This window comes from Anoplopoma fimbria, chromosome 24, assembly GCF_027596085.1.
Source record: "Anoplopoma fimbria isolate UVic2021 breed Golden Eagle Sablefish chromosome 24, Afim_UVic_2022, whole genome shotgun sequence".
Classification (NCBI taxonomy): Eukaryota; Metazoa; Chordata; class Actinopteri; order Perciformes; family Anoplopomatidae; genus Anoplopoma; species Anoplopoma fimbria.
The window spans coordinates 14927013-14945087 of record NC_072472.1 but is presented as its reverse complement, the minus strand read 5'-3'; the positions used below and the strand labels follow the sequence as shown (position 1 = coordinate 14945087).

The window sequence follows — 18075 nt, the reverse complement described above, 5'->3', positions numbered from 1 at the left end:
GATTTTGTAAAGAGGTGAGGTTTCCAGACTTCTGTAGCCCATTCCTCATCTCAGCTTCATACAAACGCAAAATGCATTCACTTGAGAGCAAAAATTTGCCCCGTTTCTGAATTACCGACATCATCTCAGTAATTCTGAGAGCCATGCGACCAAAAATATGTCAAGTACGACTTAACATTTTCATTGATTGCACCGGTGCATCTGAGTGTGTATGTGTGAAAGCGCACAGATACACTCACACCACCTGTCTCCCTGATCCACCGTAAAATGCCTAATCCAATTCAAAGGCATCGGTTTCTTTTATACCCATAGATGGGAGCGTTTGGAAAAATAACAGTGGCACAGTTGTATTAGAAGCCAATTATTTTGTGCCATCAAATGTTGGTGTTTGTTTCTGTGCAACAACTTATGCGGGCAAAGCATAGACATGTATGAATGTACTTTATATTGAGAGAGTGTAAAACATATACAGTAATAACAGTACTACTTCAATGTTAAATATCTGGTGTCTAAAGAGCCTGTCGTGAAGTTTTACCTCGGCATTGCAGTGTAAAAGGCATGGTGAAAGATATTGGGTGCACCTTAATTATGCGTTGGTGCACACAAATTAAAAGGTTAGTCGCATCAGAGCAACAAATGTAAAAAGAAAATGTACCTGGGCCCCTGTGGTTTGGGTTTGAGACATTGGGAGACTTGTGTCTTTAAGTAATTAGTACTTTACTATTGGTTGTACTATTGTTTTCTCTGTGCTGGATTACACTTAACAAATTTAACAGGTGGACTTAAAAGTCATGCAAAACCACACTGAAGTAAAGTACTTGAGTATTAGTGTAAGCACTTTCTAGTACACTATGGAGTGATATATGCACAGGCGCTTAACCTGGGTACTTTTTAAGGAGGAGCAGAGGAATGAAAATCCCAGAACACCCGCTTAGATTACTCAGAACAGAATAACAGTAACAAATTTTGCTGTCCTTTAAGTTGGGAAAGTCAGTATTTTTTCCTCAAAACAATTAATAATTGAGAAAATAAACCAAATTAAATAAACCCAATGGTCATCTACCCTGGCCTGGTACAAATGGAGTGTGGTGATATCACCTTATCTGTATGATGTGATGTAGAGATGGGGAGTGAATCGGACCTCTTTACTGGTGAGATGCAAGATGCTCCTTTTTGGTAGTCTGTTGTCTGTCCAACCGGTGACAACCAAAGGATCAGTCTCTTTCTCTGATGCAAAAAAAAAAGAAAAACAACCTGCATAGGCGGGGCAATATTTGGTTATTCTCTTTTGAAAATAAAAACATTACAAAAACTGGTATCTCAAAAATCCGAAATTATTAAATTAACCTTCCATTAAAGATTAATATTCTAAAAACTGCTGCACATGTAAAACCCTGGCATATTCATACCACAGGACCAGCATTTTCCTTTCCCTCTAATTATGCTTTAGTTAATTCAACTCAAGTTATAGCATTTACGTTAGTCAGATTGTTTATTCAGTAAATGACTTAGAGGAAACACACAACTCAGATAAATTGCATGAATTCCAAGAGACCTCCTCGCGCTCTGTAACAGAATTGTATTAATGTTACATGACTTAACCAGCTAAATGGAAAATTCGCAACAAACACAGAATTAGTTAAATCCTCGGCAGAATTTCGACCAATTGTTACTTGTAACATATTTTGGGACAGACTTCGTTCAGAAGAACCTTCAATCTAACTTTATTGTTGAGTTTATACTGTCTTCACTGTGTGGTTTATTTACTTTGTGCTTTCAGCTCGCTATCATTCTGTCTTATTCTACTCCCCCTCGAGCCGGCAAGTGCTGCTATTGATTTTTCTCTCTGCTGGACACAAATAGCTATTGCAGAGTAAATACTAAATAAAAAAAACTTCTTTTTGCTATTTTGAGTGGGTTACATCAGCATCAAAATAACTTCAAGTAACCATAATTTTACTTGAACCCGTTTCAGAACAATATATAATATATTATTGGATTATTTTTCTAATTATTGATGCATTCATTTGTTCATCACTTTAATGTTGCAGGCGGTAAAGGTGCGGCTAATTTCAATACACTGCTGAGTTTAGTATTAATACTCTGACACCAACTATCTAACTTTGCCAAATGTATGTAGCACAGTAAAAAGTCCATTATTGGCCTCCTAAATGTAGTGGAGTAGAAGTATTAAGTAGAATAACATGGAAATATTCAAGTAAATACTTGTGCACAGTCCTTGAGTAAATGTACTTGAATTATAGCACTGAGTGAGCTATTTTGGGATTCTCGTTAATTCAGAAAAATAGAGCAGATTTTTTTTCCTTTTCCCAGAATTACCTTAATAATCATCTTGTTAATTTAGAAAAACAGCAAAAATGCATTATTATTCTCTACTGGAATGGTTAAATGTAATAATATATTATTGAAGTTAAATCCAAAAATAAATAAATAAAATCACAAACTGATACATGTAGAAATATATTTATTTGAATATTAATCCAATATAGAAATACATGTATGTATGTGTATATTCAACTATTAATTACAAATCCCTTAAAATTTCAATAGTGTCATAAAAGAAAAACAACCTTTAGCAACTACTGTTATTTAAAGATACATTTAAATTTGTTACAGGCATGTGACACATTTAAATCAATGTTAAGTTTATAGCTGAACCGTCATTGAAATGGAATGGATACAAAGTGAAATGTAGGTAACTCCTACACATTAAAAACGGTTTCATAACGTGGAAATTGCAACTACCTTCATTCTTTTCAGCCCTTCATTGAACATTAATTGATTGTTATCAAAGCAAGTTTAGTTCATATCACAGTTTATAGTAACACATGTTGTTACTTCATTTGAAATGAATCATAGAAAAATCACAGCATTATATTGTATTATTAAACTGTTTTTAAAATGTTTTCTAAATATGTAAACATGATTTTACGGGTTAAAATAGAACATAGTAATGCTGAACACAAATTTAAGAGCCATTCATAAATAATTAACCTCATGAAAATAAGATGCTTGCTACATTGAAACTTCTGACACATTAATTAAGGCATCACCCCAAACATTCCCCATATTATGACGGTCCTGAGCAGATGCTGATCTGATTTATACCGACACTCATTGTTGAAATGGTTTGAAATTAATTCTGTTCTCTTCTTCAAAGAAGACACTTGTTGTATGAGAAGCAGCGGGACGTCTTCAAACGAGATAATTCTGGAGGAAAAAAGGAGATATTGTTCATTATTTGATCACCTTTCTTTTTCAGAAGTAATAAACTTCACGGTCAAGCATCTCAGAGATATAAATGTGTTGTTTAATCAATAGCAACGCATCACATTCTATAAGATCACCAAATGTTATTAGCCAACTTTTCATGAACTCAGAAAAATAGCCTTGTTGTCAGCTTTGTTATTATACATTTTCCAGCTGATCTTAGTCGGCTTTTAATAGTTTATTTATCTTAAGAAGTAGAAGATTTTTTCACCACATAAAGGAACACTTTATCCTTCAGTTTATCAGAAATCAATATCTCGAAAATTTGGAGACTTGTGGTTTTCACTGGACAGGAAGGTTATGAAATATTGTGTGAAGTAAAAGTAAAAGAAAAAGTACAATATTTCCATCTCACATGTAGCAGAATACAAAAGTAGAAATTTGCATAAAATGGAAATACTCAAGTAAAGTAGAAGTACCTTTAATGTGTAAATTCTGAAACTGAAAGTAAACCTCTTGGTATCTGCAAAATTTAAAAGCACCTGAGGCTAGCCTTTTAAATCCTTACAGTTCTTTGTAACTTATACTCTTACAAACATCTTAAAATTGATGCTTAAAGAGCTATTTGTGTGGTCAATGTTTTCTCTTTCTGCTCTACCTCCTCATGACACACAATGTCAACATATTTCTATTTGTGTTTGTCTCCTCTGTGACTCACCTGTAGCACAACAGCAGCCACCACAGTCAGGATGACTAAGAGCCCCATCTGCCCAATCCAGCCCAGGTCCACGTTATTCAGGATGAAGAAGCGCGCCCAGCCCAGTTTCTTGGCCGTGTGAGGCGGGTAGCGCATGCTGTTCACACCCTCCATTTTCAGCTGCTTGATGAGACAACTACGCAGGTGGCTCAGCTGGTCAAAGCTGAACTTGCCATGGTAGCAGCCCATACCACTGTTTCCTGTACAGGTAAACAGAGGGAGGAGGTTTGACTGTGTGAAACATATTGGCCTCTACTTTTAATGGCTTTAAAGCAATCAAAAATATTTTGAGGTGTGATCAAATATTTGAGCTACTTTGACAGAAATCAACCCTAAAAAGGTTAAAAATAAGTTAATATAGACATTGTGAAAAGAATGATCAAACCTGGTTCTTTCTTGTTTTATAAATCTATATTTTGAATAGATATTACTCAGGTTCAACCATCAGCTCTAAAATCTCTAAAGTACTACATTCTGTTTTCATGAACTCTCTCTTCAATGTAAACACTGCACAGCTCTTCATTAATAGAAAATCTATTTATATCTATTTATATATTACATATTTGAATTGTAAATTTCTATGTTGCATTCATGACATTGAATTATACAAACTTAATTTATTATATCTTAATTTGTTTATTTGGACCATTGGGCACCACAACACCAAGTCAAATTCCTTGTATGTGAAAAACTGATACTAAACCAAATATGTTTACTGTGATGAACTGATCATCTCAAACAAGCTCCAATAACTTTTTAGACTGATTTCATACCTGTCAGACATCCATGGGTCTTCATTAATGTCTGAAAGGTATGAGTCTAAAAAGTTATCAGTGATGCATTGTATGCATGGTTTGTATGTTTTTTAAGCATATGTATTTCCACAGAAAAGTGCCATAGTTTTGAAACCTTTTCTTTCCAGGTATGTTTGTGACCTTATGGCTTTATTTTTCCATTATGTCCCACTAGAAGGGCTGCTTTTTGCCCCTTCTAGTGGGGCAAAAACAACCCTTCAGGTAGTACTGACTGATTGAACAGCTTAGTTCCACAATGAGTCCAAAAAACAAAAGAGAAACCAAGTGAACTTTTTAGTACCATTTCCACAAAGAGTTGTCGCTGTTAGTACTCACCCACTCCTCCGAAAGGCAGCGAGCTGACAGAATAGTGCACGAGACAGTCGTTGGCCAGCAGTCCTCCGCTGGAGGTCTCATCTGTCATTTTGTTTATCACCTGAAGAGAGAGAATTCATGTTCTGCTCATGCGTCTGTACATGTAGATGTCTGCATCCGTCAACTACTCTGCTCTGCGTCTGCACGTGTGCAACAGTGTCTGTTGTTAGATACCTTGTTATTTGATGAGAAAACATAGAGGGCCAGAGGTTTCTCTCCCTTATTGATGAACTTGATTGCTTCGTCCAGGCCATTGACCGACAGGATGGGAAGCAGAGGTCCAAATATCTCTTCCTGCATCACCTTCGCCTCTGGCTTCACATCCCGCAGAACAGTGGGGGCTAAACACAACACAGAAACATTTATTAAATGCATGTTTTTTCATAGTCCATTCTTTATCACTTAAATCTTTGTAATTGCCTGAATGAAAACCATGAATAAAGTTCCCTCCTGATTGATTTTAATTTGGAGAGTTGGTGGCTGTTGGCAGGATTACCTATGTAGCAGTCTGACTCATCGTTTTCTCCTCCTGCAGCGATGGTGCTGTCTTCCAACATGTTCATTATTCTTTTAAAGTGGCGCTGGTTGATGATGCGTCCGTAGTCAGGACAGGTCTTGGGGTTGTCGGTGTAGAATTCCTGCCAGAGGAAACTATCTTATTACTACACAAATATTATTTTTACATCCAGGCAAAGAAGACTGATTTAACAGAAGAAATACACTCCTATATTATTGATTGTTTTGTGTCATACTTTGATTTTAAAACTTTTTTACAACACAATGACTCTCTGACATTACAGGTAACAGCTATGAATAATCTTGGACTCTTTGATAAAGAATCTTGTGGAGAGTATTGCCTGTTTTTGAGGTTTACGATTGAATACGTTTCTTTTACTTAGTGTGTTATTCAGGTCTTCAGTACCTTTATGGACTTCTTGACCTCTTCGATGACCCGGTCCTGAATGCTGGGCTCACACAGGATGTAGTCTGGGGCGATGCAGGTCTGACCACAGTTGGTGTACTTTCCCCAGGTGACACGCCTACACAGTAGTGGGAGAGTTAACAGGAGGATCTAAAGAACAGCTACAGTAAAAGAGGGACTGGATGGGAAAAAAAAATGTTTTGCAATAAAAATAACCGTTAAGTCAAACTATGTTTAATGGTCGTTCTGACCTGCATGCTATGCTTATGTCACAGTCCTTGTCGATGTAGCAGGGGCTCTTGCCGCCTAGCTCCAGGGTGACAGGCGTCAGGTGTTTGGCAGCAGCCTCCATGATCAGTTTGCCCACCATGCTGTTGCCGGTGTAGAAGATGTGATCAAACCTCTGACGCAGCAGCTCCTGGGTCTCTGACACTCCCCCGGTTACTACGCGGTAAAGCTCCTGACAAACAGAGTAGAAAACACACATTCGGTTATCACTATGCTGCAGGCCGTCCCTCGAGCTATATATTGTGTGTCTTTGTAGCACTCAGTTTTAATCAAGTCTTGTGATGCGTCTTTTTTGTTTTTGTCGACCTTTTGCAGTAATAATAGAGCAAAAAAGACGCAGAGGTTAAAATAAAACTGGTTGCTGGATATTTTTCACAATAAAAGACCCAAGTAAAGACTTTCACTTTACCGGTTATGAGCCTCTGTATGCAGTGGTTGCCAACCACAAAGTTTATATTCTATAGTAAAGGTGATAATTGTTTGCTTGCTTACTGTGTCAGTGCACATGGAGCCAGCAGGGGGAAAAAGCTAGTAACTTGGACTATTAACACAGCCAAAAAAATGTACTCAGTGTTTTTGTTCAAACAGGAAATAAACTCTGTTTGCTAAAGTACATTATATCTTGAATTTATAATTTCTATTATATTTCATTTGTCTTTTGTCAATTAAGTCTGTTTAAGAAACAACACTATTTTTACATGCCATGAACAATGAAAGTGCCCCATCCTTACTTTGTCGATGTAAAGTGGAAGCAGGTCCTCCATGACCTTGGCAGTGTGAACACAGACCTCGGAGGGCTTGATCACAGCTGCATTACCTGGACAGGGAAGTCACAAGATAGAATCCATAAAAGTATAATTCATTTTTCCTTTCCTCCAAAATGCTCAATTGTTACTCCCTTGTTCCCCAAAGTCTTGTTTTCTTCCACTGTACCTTCATTTACACCTGATATAATTTGAGTTATTTTAACACGTGGATGCAGCAAAAATAAGTTGAACAAAAATGTTTAAATGGCATGCTAATTTGACACAGTGTACGTATTTAGCAAACAGCGGCTTATTCATACAACCAGTATTTTCAAAGCTGCATTACCATTAATTTAAACTCAATATTCACTCTGTTTTGGCGGGTACCAAATCCTGATCGGAATATGTTTCTGTGTCACTATGTTTGACAGCTACTGAGTCTATCTGCCATTTGTTGCTGAGCAGGTAGTGTATATATCAGGGTTCTTCTGTATGGAGAGAAAAATGTAACATAGACTACTTCAGTAGTTTATGGCTAACTGGCCAACTTGATCAGAATCTGTTTTTTTCTATCTCTAAAAAAGTTAGAGAAGCTGCTTCTCAGTTTTGGAGAAGCTGCATTTTACTAATGCAACTTCTGATGTATCTTTGGAATTCCTTTGACTTTTTGTCAGCAGGTGGAGCATGATTACACAACACACACATTTTCTCAACCTGTGACTGTATTTATGTGTTAAAGGTTACCATATATACGTTTTTGTTGGGTGCTCGGATTGATAGTTGCCTTTGATCTAGACATTTAGGTTGATTATCTGCATTGGCCAACAAATAAAGAGAAAAGACTTGCTTGGCAGATATGACTGTCAGAGTAAAATCTGATAATGCTGGTGCGAAGGATAAAGTCCATGCTTTGCAAACACTCACTGCATGTGGTGCAGCCCGACAACACTCGTTCATTTAAGCTCTGCAGCCAACAATGTTTTTGGTCAAATAAAGCCTTTATCCCAAAGAAACACAAAGGAGCTGTCTACCTGCAGCCGCTCTCACAGCACTAATATGTAAAACCATCACCGGGGACAAGTAACAAACAAAAGACTTGAGCACATGAGGAACAAGACAAAAGACTGTTAAAATACGGCAGTGTCATGCTAAGCAGTCACAAGAAAACTCTCCACACTGAGGTTTGCATCACAAAGTGATGACAGTCGAGCCAAAACACTCAAGGCAGAGTGGCCATTTAAGCCTCTGAGAGAGAGAATCAATCATACATTAGTTCACTTATTAACTCTGAGCCAAGTAGTAATTCTCTGAGTGATTCAGATTCACTCAGGCTCTAACCTTGTCCTTCCAGCGATCACTGATAGGATCAAGGCACAAAGTTGAGAAATTTATGTTCACATGTGAAGACACACCAACATGGACACATGATCACCTGCATGTTTGTTAAATACAGACGTTAGAGGGCACCCATTTTTTCTTTCATTCTGAATCTGCTGCTAATCTTATAACTTTCTCATGACTGCAGTGCAGAGTGACCTTTGACCCAATAATCACACATGAATAGAGAGAAAAGAGTGCTGGGCAACAGGAGCTAGTGAAGTGGTTATGATCACAAGACAAAGAAACTGACCAGGACTAGAATAATAATAGAGAACTGAAAACAAACACTCCCTCCAAAAACTCTACAGAGTGATCCCGTGTGCTATTTTGTAAAATTCTGAAATCGCTTTAGCGGTCAAAGGTGACACTAATCTTGCGTAAGTGTTTTCAACTAATGGTGTCTGAGATTAGACAGATCCCTTCTCAAAGTTCATCACAGGGGGAAGTGACGATGGAATCAGATAGAAGTGTGAACCCTTACCTGGTTATATCACACACATCACACACACACACACACACACACACACACACACACACACACACACACACACACACACACACACAGCCCTTCCACCCACCCCACCCCTTACACACATATAGCATGCGGCAGTACCAGCTGCGATGGCTCCTATGAGCGGCTGGATGGTGACAGCCCAGGGGTAGTTCCAGGCCCCGATGATAAGCACCACTCCCAGCGGCTCCGGTTTGATGTAGACGGTGTCCGAGAGGGTCAGGAGGTTCTTCACCACGGGCCTAGGGGCAGCCCACTTCTTCAGGTTCTTGATGGCCAGGCTGATCTCCCCCTCCAGACCCAGAGTCTCATACAGCTGTGTCCCCACCTCGCTCTGGGGGTGAAAACCATAATGTTGGGCTTGCTCATTGCTGATGTTGTACTTTTTTAATATTATTTCCCTGTTTGTTTTCATTATAAAGCCTGTCTGAATAACCAAAAAGGTATTAAAGTTGTAATCACTTTAACCCCTTCCTTTGTGGAGATCTTAATATGATTTCTAATCTACTTTCTACCTAATAATATTTGCATATTTAACTTGTTTCACAGCTGATGTATTTTTAGATGTGATTTACTTTTTGGGTGTTGACTGATAATTGTCACTTTCTTAAAAGATTTTATCAATTGTTCATATAATTCAGGTTGCCTTGTTCTTATTATCTAATCAATCCAGGATGAAGTCCAGGACTTCATGCTATACTCCAGACCTGATGTCTAAACCCTTGTGTTGTGTAGATTAAACAATGAAAACCTGTAATAGACACTGTAAACAGTATGTAGCATTGAAATGACTTAAAGGGTATAGCCCATAGCTAATTTGCACAATCTAAACTCAAAAGTCTGACCCAACAGACTCAGAACTGAGACTGATTAGTTTTATTGACTGTCAAGCTTGTTGGAGACCAGGTATTGATTATTTGGGCCGTGAGGAAGACCCTCCTACTACTAACCTTATTGAGGTCTTTCTTGACGGCATCTGAAATGACATCCTGTTTCTCAGTGAATAACCGCTGCAGGTTCTTCAGTTGGCGAATCCGGTGCTCTAAGGATTTGGACCGGCCTGTTTCAAAGGCTTTCCTGGCAAGAGCCACTGCTTGCTGCTCCCGGGACATCCTGGGGGGGGGAGGGGAGATTCTGATTTCAAACATGTCGTGATGGCTGCAGGTCACGCACCGTAGTTTTGGTTCACTTCTAAATACAAATTGACAGATTAAAGTATGTATCAGTATGTAGAGTAGATAAAAACATCCCCAACTGGACTATTTGCAAAATGAAAATGAAGCTGCATCAGACTACAACTCACCATTACCTTTATAATCTTGTTTGATTTATAAATCTTCATAAAATGTGAAAAATGCCAATCAAAGTTTTTACCAGAGCACAAGCTGACATCTTTATATGTTTTGTTTCGTTGGTCAGCCCTAACCAATATAAATATATTTGGTTAACTATCAAGTAAATTAATTTGTGATTACCAGGGATTTTAGCATTTTTTTTATTTGTTGAAAATAACCCCAATGATCAATTGATTATCCAAATAGTTTTCCCTCAATAGATTAATGGTTGCAGCTCTTATTAGGAACAATAATGCAATAAATATCTTAATAGGTACACACAATACTGAACTTTACCAGATATAAATGCAGTAGAATTCAGGACTTTTACTTTTACTTCTTCCACTAGTGCAAAAGTAGGCTGTAATACATTTGAATAAAACCACTGAACGCTGTTTTTTGAAAGGAAACCAGTTCCCCTAATAAATGCAGATGCAGTTTAAATGTCTCTCCTTTCAAATGGTTGTCAGTGCTGCTCTTTCTTTGTTTATAGAAAACAGAGAATGTGTTATAATGGGGTTGTAAGAGGAAACCCTCCATGAGAACTACAACCCAGCCCAGTCGGTCAGAGTTGAAGGTGCAGCAATGAAAACATAACTGGACTATTCTACAGTCATTGTGCAATACATTCCTAATCTGCCACACGGGTGGATCGGTTTATTCTTATAGCCTAAAGGGTATTTTTTTGCAAACTGCACAGTTCCGTTAGTGTCGGTCCGTCAGCTGTTAGATTAATGGACAAAAGCGAGAAAAACACCGCGATGATTTGTTTTTTTTAATTCCTACCTGATCAATTCGAGCTACGGAGTAATGTTTGGAGATCCCTTTCGGTCTGGATGGAGGGTTAGCCCGCAGCAGAGAAGACGAATAATGACACCGGCAAGTAAACACAACCCTTCCTCCCCGTTAGGTCACACCCACACAGGGGAAGGATCTGTCGTGCCCAGAGGCTGAATCATAACGTCACATTTCCCTCTAGCGCCACTATGAGGTTGACATTGTTACTTTTAGGCAAGCACTTAGACTTACACAATACCTGCAACAGTAACGTCATCACCATCAGCCGCAGCCAAGTCTGTATTTTGTGTTTAGTTACTAAACATACTAAAACTAAGATGGTAAATCTGAATATACCTTATTAACATAAACAAAACCAACTCGCATAATAAGCCAAAGAGTAAGAGCCCTCCAGCTTTAACACAAATAATTAAAAAAGGCCCTTCAGATCACTCATAAACATGTTTAAGCTGTGTGGGTATTATACAGAATAATTGACTTGTTTGTTAACTGTTGTGTGTAACACACAGTAAAAATTGTTTGAATAGGCTAGGGCTTTATAATGACAAAATATTTTAATACCACTTTGAAGAGCCGTGTTTCGTGAATAAACTTGCTATAGCAACTTTTTATATTTAAATATTGTCAGAAAAGCATGTCGGAAATATATAAGTATGGTTGCATAATAGAAGGCTAACAGGCCAATTACAAACGTGTGGTAAAATATTAGCAATCTGATTTTCCTGGGAATCCTGGGATAAGGCTATACTCTTGTTCCATCAGAAATTATAAAACATCACCTCTCCAGTCTGGACCAAATCCCTGAGAAACAATGCTAAAATCCAACAAAAACCCGAGTCCTCGAATGAAGGTGTTCACTCATTTAATTTGAGATGTAAGCCTATAATAGTTTGCAGAATATGTCAACAGGAAAATATAAACATACCACCAAACACAAACATTAGCCTATACAAATCTAATTTAGAGTCAGCTCTTTTTGACTTATGCATGTTTTCAGTCTGGATAAACTTAATGTAAATAAAAAGTAGACTCCTTCCAGGCTTTAAATGTTATTGTATTTATAAAATTGTTCTTTTTAGATAATATATGTCAAAGGTTTATTTCAACCTTCCTTTTGCATATCAAGTTCATGTCTACACCACCAACTACCCAAACTCTGGCTATGGCTGTAATGGATTTAGTCTTGGGGGGTTGCATAATGAATCCGGCCTAAAACCACAATTTCCTAAATGGAGATCCTGCTCGTACTTCGATCCAAAGCTAAACTCACATTTGCGTGCTAGATCAGAAGGTCTGTAAATGCTGCTGAAAGGGTATTTCAGTGTCTTGTCCTCAGCATTCCTCCTGAGCCTTGATATCTGTTTATTTTGTTACTAAATCTCCTGCTTTCCCTCCCTTCCCTTCAGAGTCTGATGATCTCTTATCCCGAGCCAAGCTGGAATCACACTCAGCTTCTATTTCTCAGATCAAGAAAAACTTTTTTACAGCCCGGGTTACGATACAAGGGGAAACACAACCTCAGCCATACAGCACATGGATTAGACCCAACAATCTTTCAGGTTGACAGGAAATGTGGACGGAGTTTCCACATCAAACAGCGGGCTGAGGAATGGTGTTTGTGTATTGTGAAGGAAGGAGCGAGGATGTAGGTGAGGGAGAGGAGGTTACAGCGTCATTCACACCTGAGTGTCAATCCTGATTTCTTAGAGAGGAGTGTGGACACAGAAGACCAGCATTTCTCTGTGTGCACACCTGAGTGAGTGAGGTATACACTGAGGCATTCAGGCCCAGAGAGAAGCACAGTTTGTGTATTGTGAGTTGTTGTTTTTCTTATGGGGAGGTTAGGAATATAAAGTTTGGAGGCTGGAAAACTGAAAAGGAGATGAAGAGTGTCACTCCATGAGCAAGGAATGTGAGAGAAGTAAAGATAAATGTATATTATCAATGTCTCTATTTGACCCCTAACATTTAAGTAGAATAAGTTAATACTAAAGTGTAACCAGCCAAAATCCCCTACCAAACTCAATTAGTGAAAAATAAATTTAAAAAAACAATACAATTGGTCTAATTTGGCACAGAAATGTATGTTGACAGTTTGTTGTGTTTAGCCACCATTATCAGTTCTCTCTCTCTCTCTCTTGCATTCACTAATACCTACCAGGTACTCTATAATACACAGAAACAAACCTGCCTTGTGAACAAGGGACTAAAAGACAATTCTTGGCTCTATCTGGACCTTTGCACATTAAACAAGAAAATGCATCTGCCATCTGGACTGATTAATAATTTATTTTTAACAATTATTTCAAAATATGACTTCTATTACTTTTTGAATGCAACTGTGTTATCAGCTCAAAGCAGCCCCAATCAGCTTTAAAGCTTTACTTTTAATTGTCTGTCTGATAATATGTCTGTTTCTGGTATGTTTTTAATCATGACCATAATCAAATTGCCTTTGTGGATTAATAAAGTTGTTTTAAATTGAATTGAGTCGAAAAATCTCTGAGCTCTACTGGAGGGATGGAAGGCATTCCTCCAAAATATATTCCCTCAATTGGGGTTTGGATGATGGTGGAGGAGACACGTTGCTCCAAAATCTCCCAGAGGTGACTTTGTCAATTTTGTTAAGATCCAGTGACTGTGAAATGTATAGCCTAGATTTACAGCGATGACCTATCATGTTCTTATCATATTGGGCTGCCCAGTCCATCACCAATACCCAATACAATATGTACATACCAAACATTTAACTTTTGCAGTGTATTCTTTATTAATATACACTGGACACTTTGATAATATACTTGTCTCAACATACACTTATTTGTTTATTTCTTAACCATATTTTATTGTACATTTTCATATTTCTTTTTTAAAATTACGTCTTATATTATTGCATTGCCTTTACTATTTACTGTTACGCACCAATCAATCACCGAGCCAAATTCCTTGTATGTGTAATGTACTTGGCAATGAACAGCTTCTGGTTATGATTCAAGATAGATAGATAGATAGATAGATAGATAGATAGATAGATAGATAGATAGATAGATAGATAGATAGATAGATAGATAGATAGATAGATAGATAGATAGACTGTCTAATGTTGCCATCTAGTGGCTTCTTTCCAACCTCTCACTCTCCTTGTGCATCTAACAACAAATACTACAATCACAGTATAAGCTATCAAGTAGGCCAACTAATATAGGAAGTACATGACATATTTAAATATATCACAAAGCTTGTGCTTGTCAAGCTTTAAAATGGGTAATCTGCAGATTTCAATCTAGTATATAAAACATTTACGCGATGTTCCTGTTTGAGAGAATAAAATGTTAAGGGTCAGGGGTCACAGAAGCTCTGGCAGCACGTGACCCTGTTTCTACGGCCCATCTATTTTTGGTATCGATATTTAGTTGCCTTAACGTATGTCACGTGACGGTCAGCAGTAGTTTGAGTTATGGTCGTAATGGCCCATTGTTCGTGGGAGTAAGAGTAAATGTGAATACTTCACAGATGATGGGAAGCAATCATCAGGGTCAATGTCTCATCTTCAGACCGTTATGACCCCAAATCATTTATTACATCACGTGCTCCTCCTGTGACCTGACAAGAGAAATTCAACTAAACGTATGTGTGTGTCATTCTAGTTTTTTTTTTTTTTTAAATTACACGATTTAATTAAGTACATTTCAATGCCAGTCTTAGATGTTTAGCCTTCTGAGCCCGCCTTATGTTTGTAAATTTAAATTCAGTTTCCAATGGCCCAAACCCTGTGAGTCTGGCACCAGCCTGGGAACTGGCTGTGCATTGGACTGTGCTTTATCCGGTGTTTTGATGTCTCGATGGGTGGAAACGCTACCGACCAGGAAGGGGAAAAAGTAGCCAGATTTGTCACCTCAACACATTATAGCTGACTGAAGCCTCTCACTCCGGCAGCCTCTTCAATACACTCCCAGCATCCACACACTGGTCCCCCCCTCTGATGCGCACCAGGGGGCTGTGGAGGAGAGGATGTGCCACAGACAGAAGTGTCAGAAAAGGGTGATTGAAGCTTTACCTGTCAGGTTATTAGCCTTGTGTATCTGAATCCTAGTTTTTTTTTTTAGAATTATTATGGAGAGAACTATACATGAATTAAGTGCCTTTAGGTTGAAATAATCTAATCACCGGTAGAGGCCAAAATATATAGATTTACGCTACAAATTGCACAAATGTTGTTGTTTTCCATTTTTCCCATAACCCCACAAGCTAAACAGGTTTGAGTGAATTTAGAAATGTTTTAAAGCTACAAATCATCTTAGATGCAGATATTTACCAGAGGATCTCAGTGTTGTGTGACCTGACACTCCTGCGGGAAAGGACAAGCTCCGTCTAGGCAAAATGGGGACATTAATGGGTCATCGGGGATCAAACAGACACCTATTAGCCGAGGCAGTGCATAGGTGTGTAACACATCAAAGGCACGCGTTGGTAAGACCTGGAAATATCCGCTGAGATGTGCCATGGGGTGGGGTGTAAGGGGGGGTCGTTCTGTGTCTGTCATGCAAGGTATAAAACCCTCTTGTATCCTGCTTGATCACCAGTGTCGTGGAGAGCCTGGAGGAAACGCACCCTCTCCTGCTTTGTGTTTGAACTCTGTAGAAGAGAATGGCATTCGGGTTGGATTTTACTGGAGGTAACGTTTCTGGGATAAACACGTTTTACTCGGGACATTACTGGCCCGCTGCATGCCCGGACATGAACAACAACAACAGCGACAATTACGCACAGGACTCCAGCAGAGGTGAGTGACTGACCTATAATAATACTTTTTTTTTTTTTCTGTCTCAGTGAACTTAAGTGTATCAGAAAAAAAACAAACAGAAAAAAAACTGCATTTGCTCTCTTAAATTTTGTTTTCGAAAGATCTGCGAATTTTCTAAATGTGCATAGTAAAGTTTAAAACATTTCCTCAGATCGTTATGTAGCCCACCTCTAAATGTAATTCATTTATGTACTTACAATGTGTTTATTTACAATTGGGAGCTTTGAATAGCTAAAAATTAATCTCAATTACTATTATCTTCCTCCTATAGTGCATCATGATGCTGTCCACAAGACGCGCTCGGACACCCAGCGTCGCCGGAAGCGGACAACTTTCAGCAAGGCTCAGCTGAGCGAGCTGGAGCGGGCCTTCTCTGTCACACAGTACCCGGACATTAAAATGAAGGAGTCTCTGGCTTCTATCACTGGGCTACCGGAGTCTAAAATTCAGGTATGTCACATGCTTCCAAAACTTAAAATACGTAAAATTTGGATAACACACGAGTGTGTCATAAAAATAACCATATTTCATTCTTTCTAACAGGTCTGGTTCCAAAATCGACGCGCGCGCTATTTCAAGAGCAAGAAACCAACTAAAGAGTTCCCAAAGCCCTCCACAGACTACCTTCATCAGTTCTACACCCAATCTCCCAGTCCAACGTTCCCACAGTTGGTTCCTTGTTTCCTTCCTACTCCCAGCCTACCGTCCCCGCCAGGCTACCCTGCTCCAGGTCTACCTCAGTCCACCAGGCTCTCCACCATACTGGACAGTCGGGCACCTACATCCCCTGTCGCCGCCGACCAAGCTCCATGCTGCTCCCCGCATGGACCGGGTCTCCTAGGAGTTCCTCAAGACCACTACTACCAAACCCCAGACTTTACTGATTACTGCCATGGTATGTTCCCGCAGGGTGGGCACTGTGAATGGGATTTGACGGAGGACTTTGAGGCTTTCCTCGGACATGCACAGGGATCCCAGCCTGAGGGTAGCCGCTGCGGTGCAGTCGGACATCCTGGACCCAAGGAGAGCGTCCAGACTCAGCTGGACCCCCAGAGCTTCTACAGCACTAACGAGTCTATGGACAACCTGTCCGAGCTCTGCTTTCAGCAGCTGGGCGACTTCAATGTGTCGGATTTGGATATTTCTGCAGCTATGATTGATTATCTTTTGGGTTGACTGACATTTTGGAAGAAAGTTACATAGCTTATAGACCACATTGTAAATAGGCTTAGCTATACTATAGTATTTATGGTTGGACTGCTCTGTAGTAAGGAGTATATTCTGTGAATTAAATGCATGGAAATATTGATATAGTTATTTACTTATTGTAGATTATCAAGGAGATTTTTAACAAATAAAACATATTTATTATACACCAGTACAGAGTTGTTTATTTATATTGTCACATGTCTGCAATGTGGTCACGTGGCGCCGTGGCTTAGATGGTTAAAGCGCCTGTCTAGTAAACAGGAGATCCTGGGTTCGAATCCCAGCGGTGCCTTTTCGGTACTAGTCAATTCATCTTTGATTTCGGAGATTAAGGCAGCATCTTAAACTCTGAAAACCGTTTTGATAAACTGACAGACATTGTAATGTTATACCTAGTTTATGCAGCACAATATGGATATGATGTCATGGTCTTTACATAGTGAAGAAAGTAGTCGCAATGCTACTCACGAGCAGCTGTGTAAATGGTGATCTATGGTTATCCATGTTGCAATCACGGCAGCGTCTTTACCCGACACTTTACGTTCGGTTTTTGAGAACATGGTTCATCGGGCTCAACCAATCAGAAGTCATTTCTTACAGTGCTAGGCAACACATTTGCAAAGGTGTTACAATTCATGTTGTCGTTGTCCAGTGAAGGATATGAACAGAACATGAGACTTTATGATAACCAGCAGACTAGCGTATGTCCTCCTCACTGAATAAACAGGCTAAACAGTGACTGTCAAAATGTAAAACTGAGTATATTGTGGCTAATATTTAGGCAGTAAAGTGCACCAGTGTTGTATGAATGCCAACAGAACACAGTGATAAAACGTGTTGTGAATTAATAACATAGGATGACAGATGTAAAATGACATAGGCCTACAAATACACATTTATCTTATTTTACATGTATTCACTTTCCT

General features: G+C 38.9%; 2 protein-coding genes and 1 non-coding gene across 3 annotated transcripts; 2 read left to right on the top strand and 1 right to left on the bottom strand.

Annotated features, from left to right (window-relative positions):
* Window positions 1–2468: 2468 nt before the first annotated feature.
* Window positions 2469–11232, bottom strand: aldh3a2b (aldehyde dehydrogenase 3 family, member A2b). Its single transcript, XM_054625417.1, has 11 exons — window positions 11125–11232; window positions 9955–10117; window positions 9107–9338; window positions 7099–7184; window positions 6331–6539; window positions 6080–6197; window positions 5654–5795; window positions 5332–5498; window positions 5119–5218; window positions 3950–4188; window positions 2469–3231 (listed from the first exon to the last, which is right to left on the bottom strand). The coding sequence occupies exons 2-11, from the start codon at window positions 10114–10116 to the stop codon at window positions 3217–3219; spliced, it is 1470 nt and encodes a 489-aa protein (XP_054481392.1). The 5' UTR covers window position 10117; window positions 11125–11232; the 3' UTR covers window positions 2469–3216.
* Window positions 11233–15873: 4641 nt separating this feature from the next.
* On the top strand, window positions 15874–17189 carry LOC129113907 (homeobox protein ESX1-like). Its single transcript, XM_054626390.1, has 3 exons — window positions 15874–15919; window positions 16212–16390; window positions 16484–17189. Exons 1-3 carry the CDS (start codon window positions 15874–15876, stop codon window positions 17114–17116), a joined length of 858 nt encoding a protein of 285 aa, XP_054482365.1. The 3' UTR covers window positions 17117–17189.
* Window positions 17190–17367: 178 nt separating this feature from the next.
* On the top strand, window positions 17368–17441 carry trnat-agu (transfer RNA threonine (anticodon AGU)). Its single transcript has one exon. It is a non-coding gene; the product is annotated as a tRNA-Thr (tRNA).
* Window positions 17442–18075: the final 634 nt, after the last annotated feature.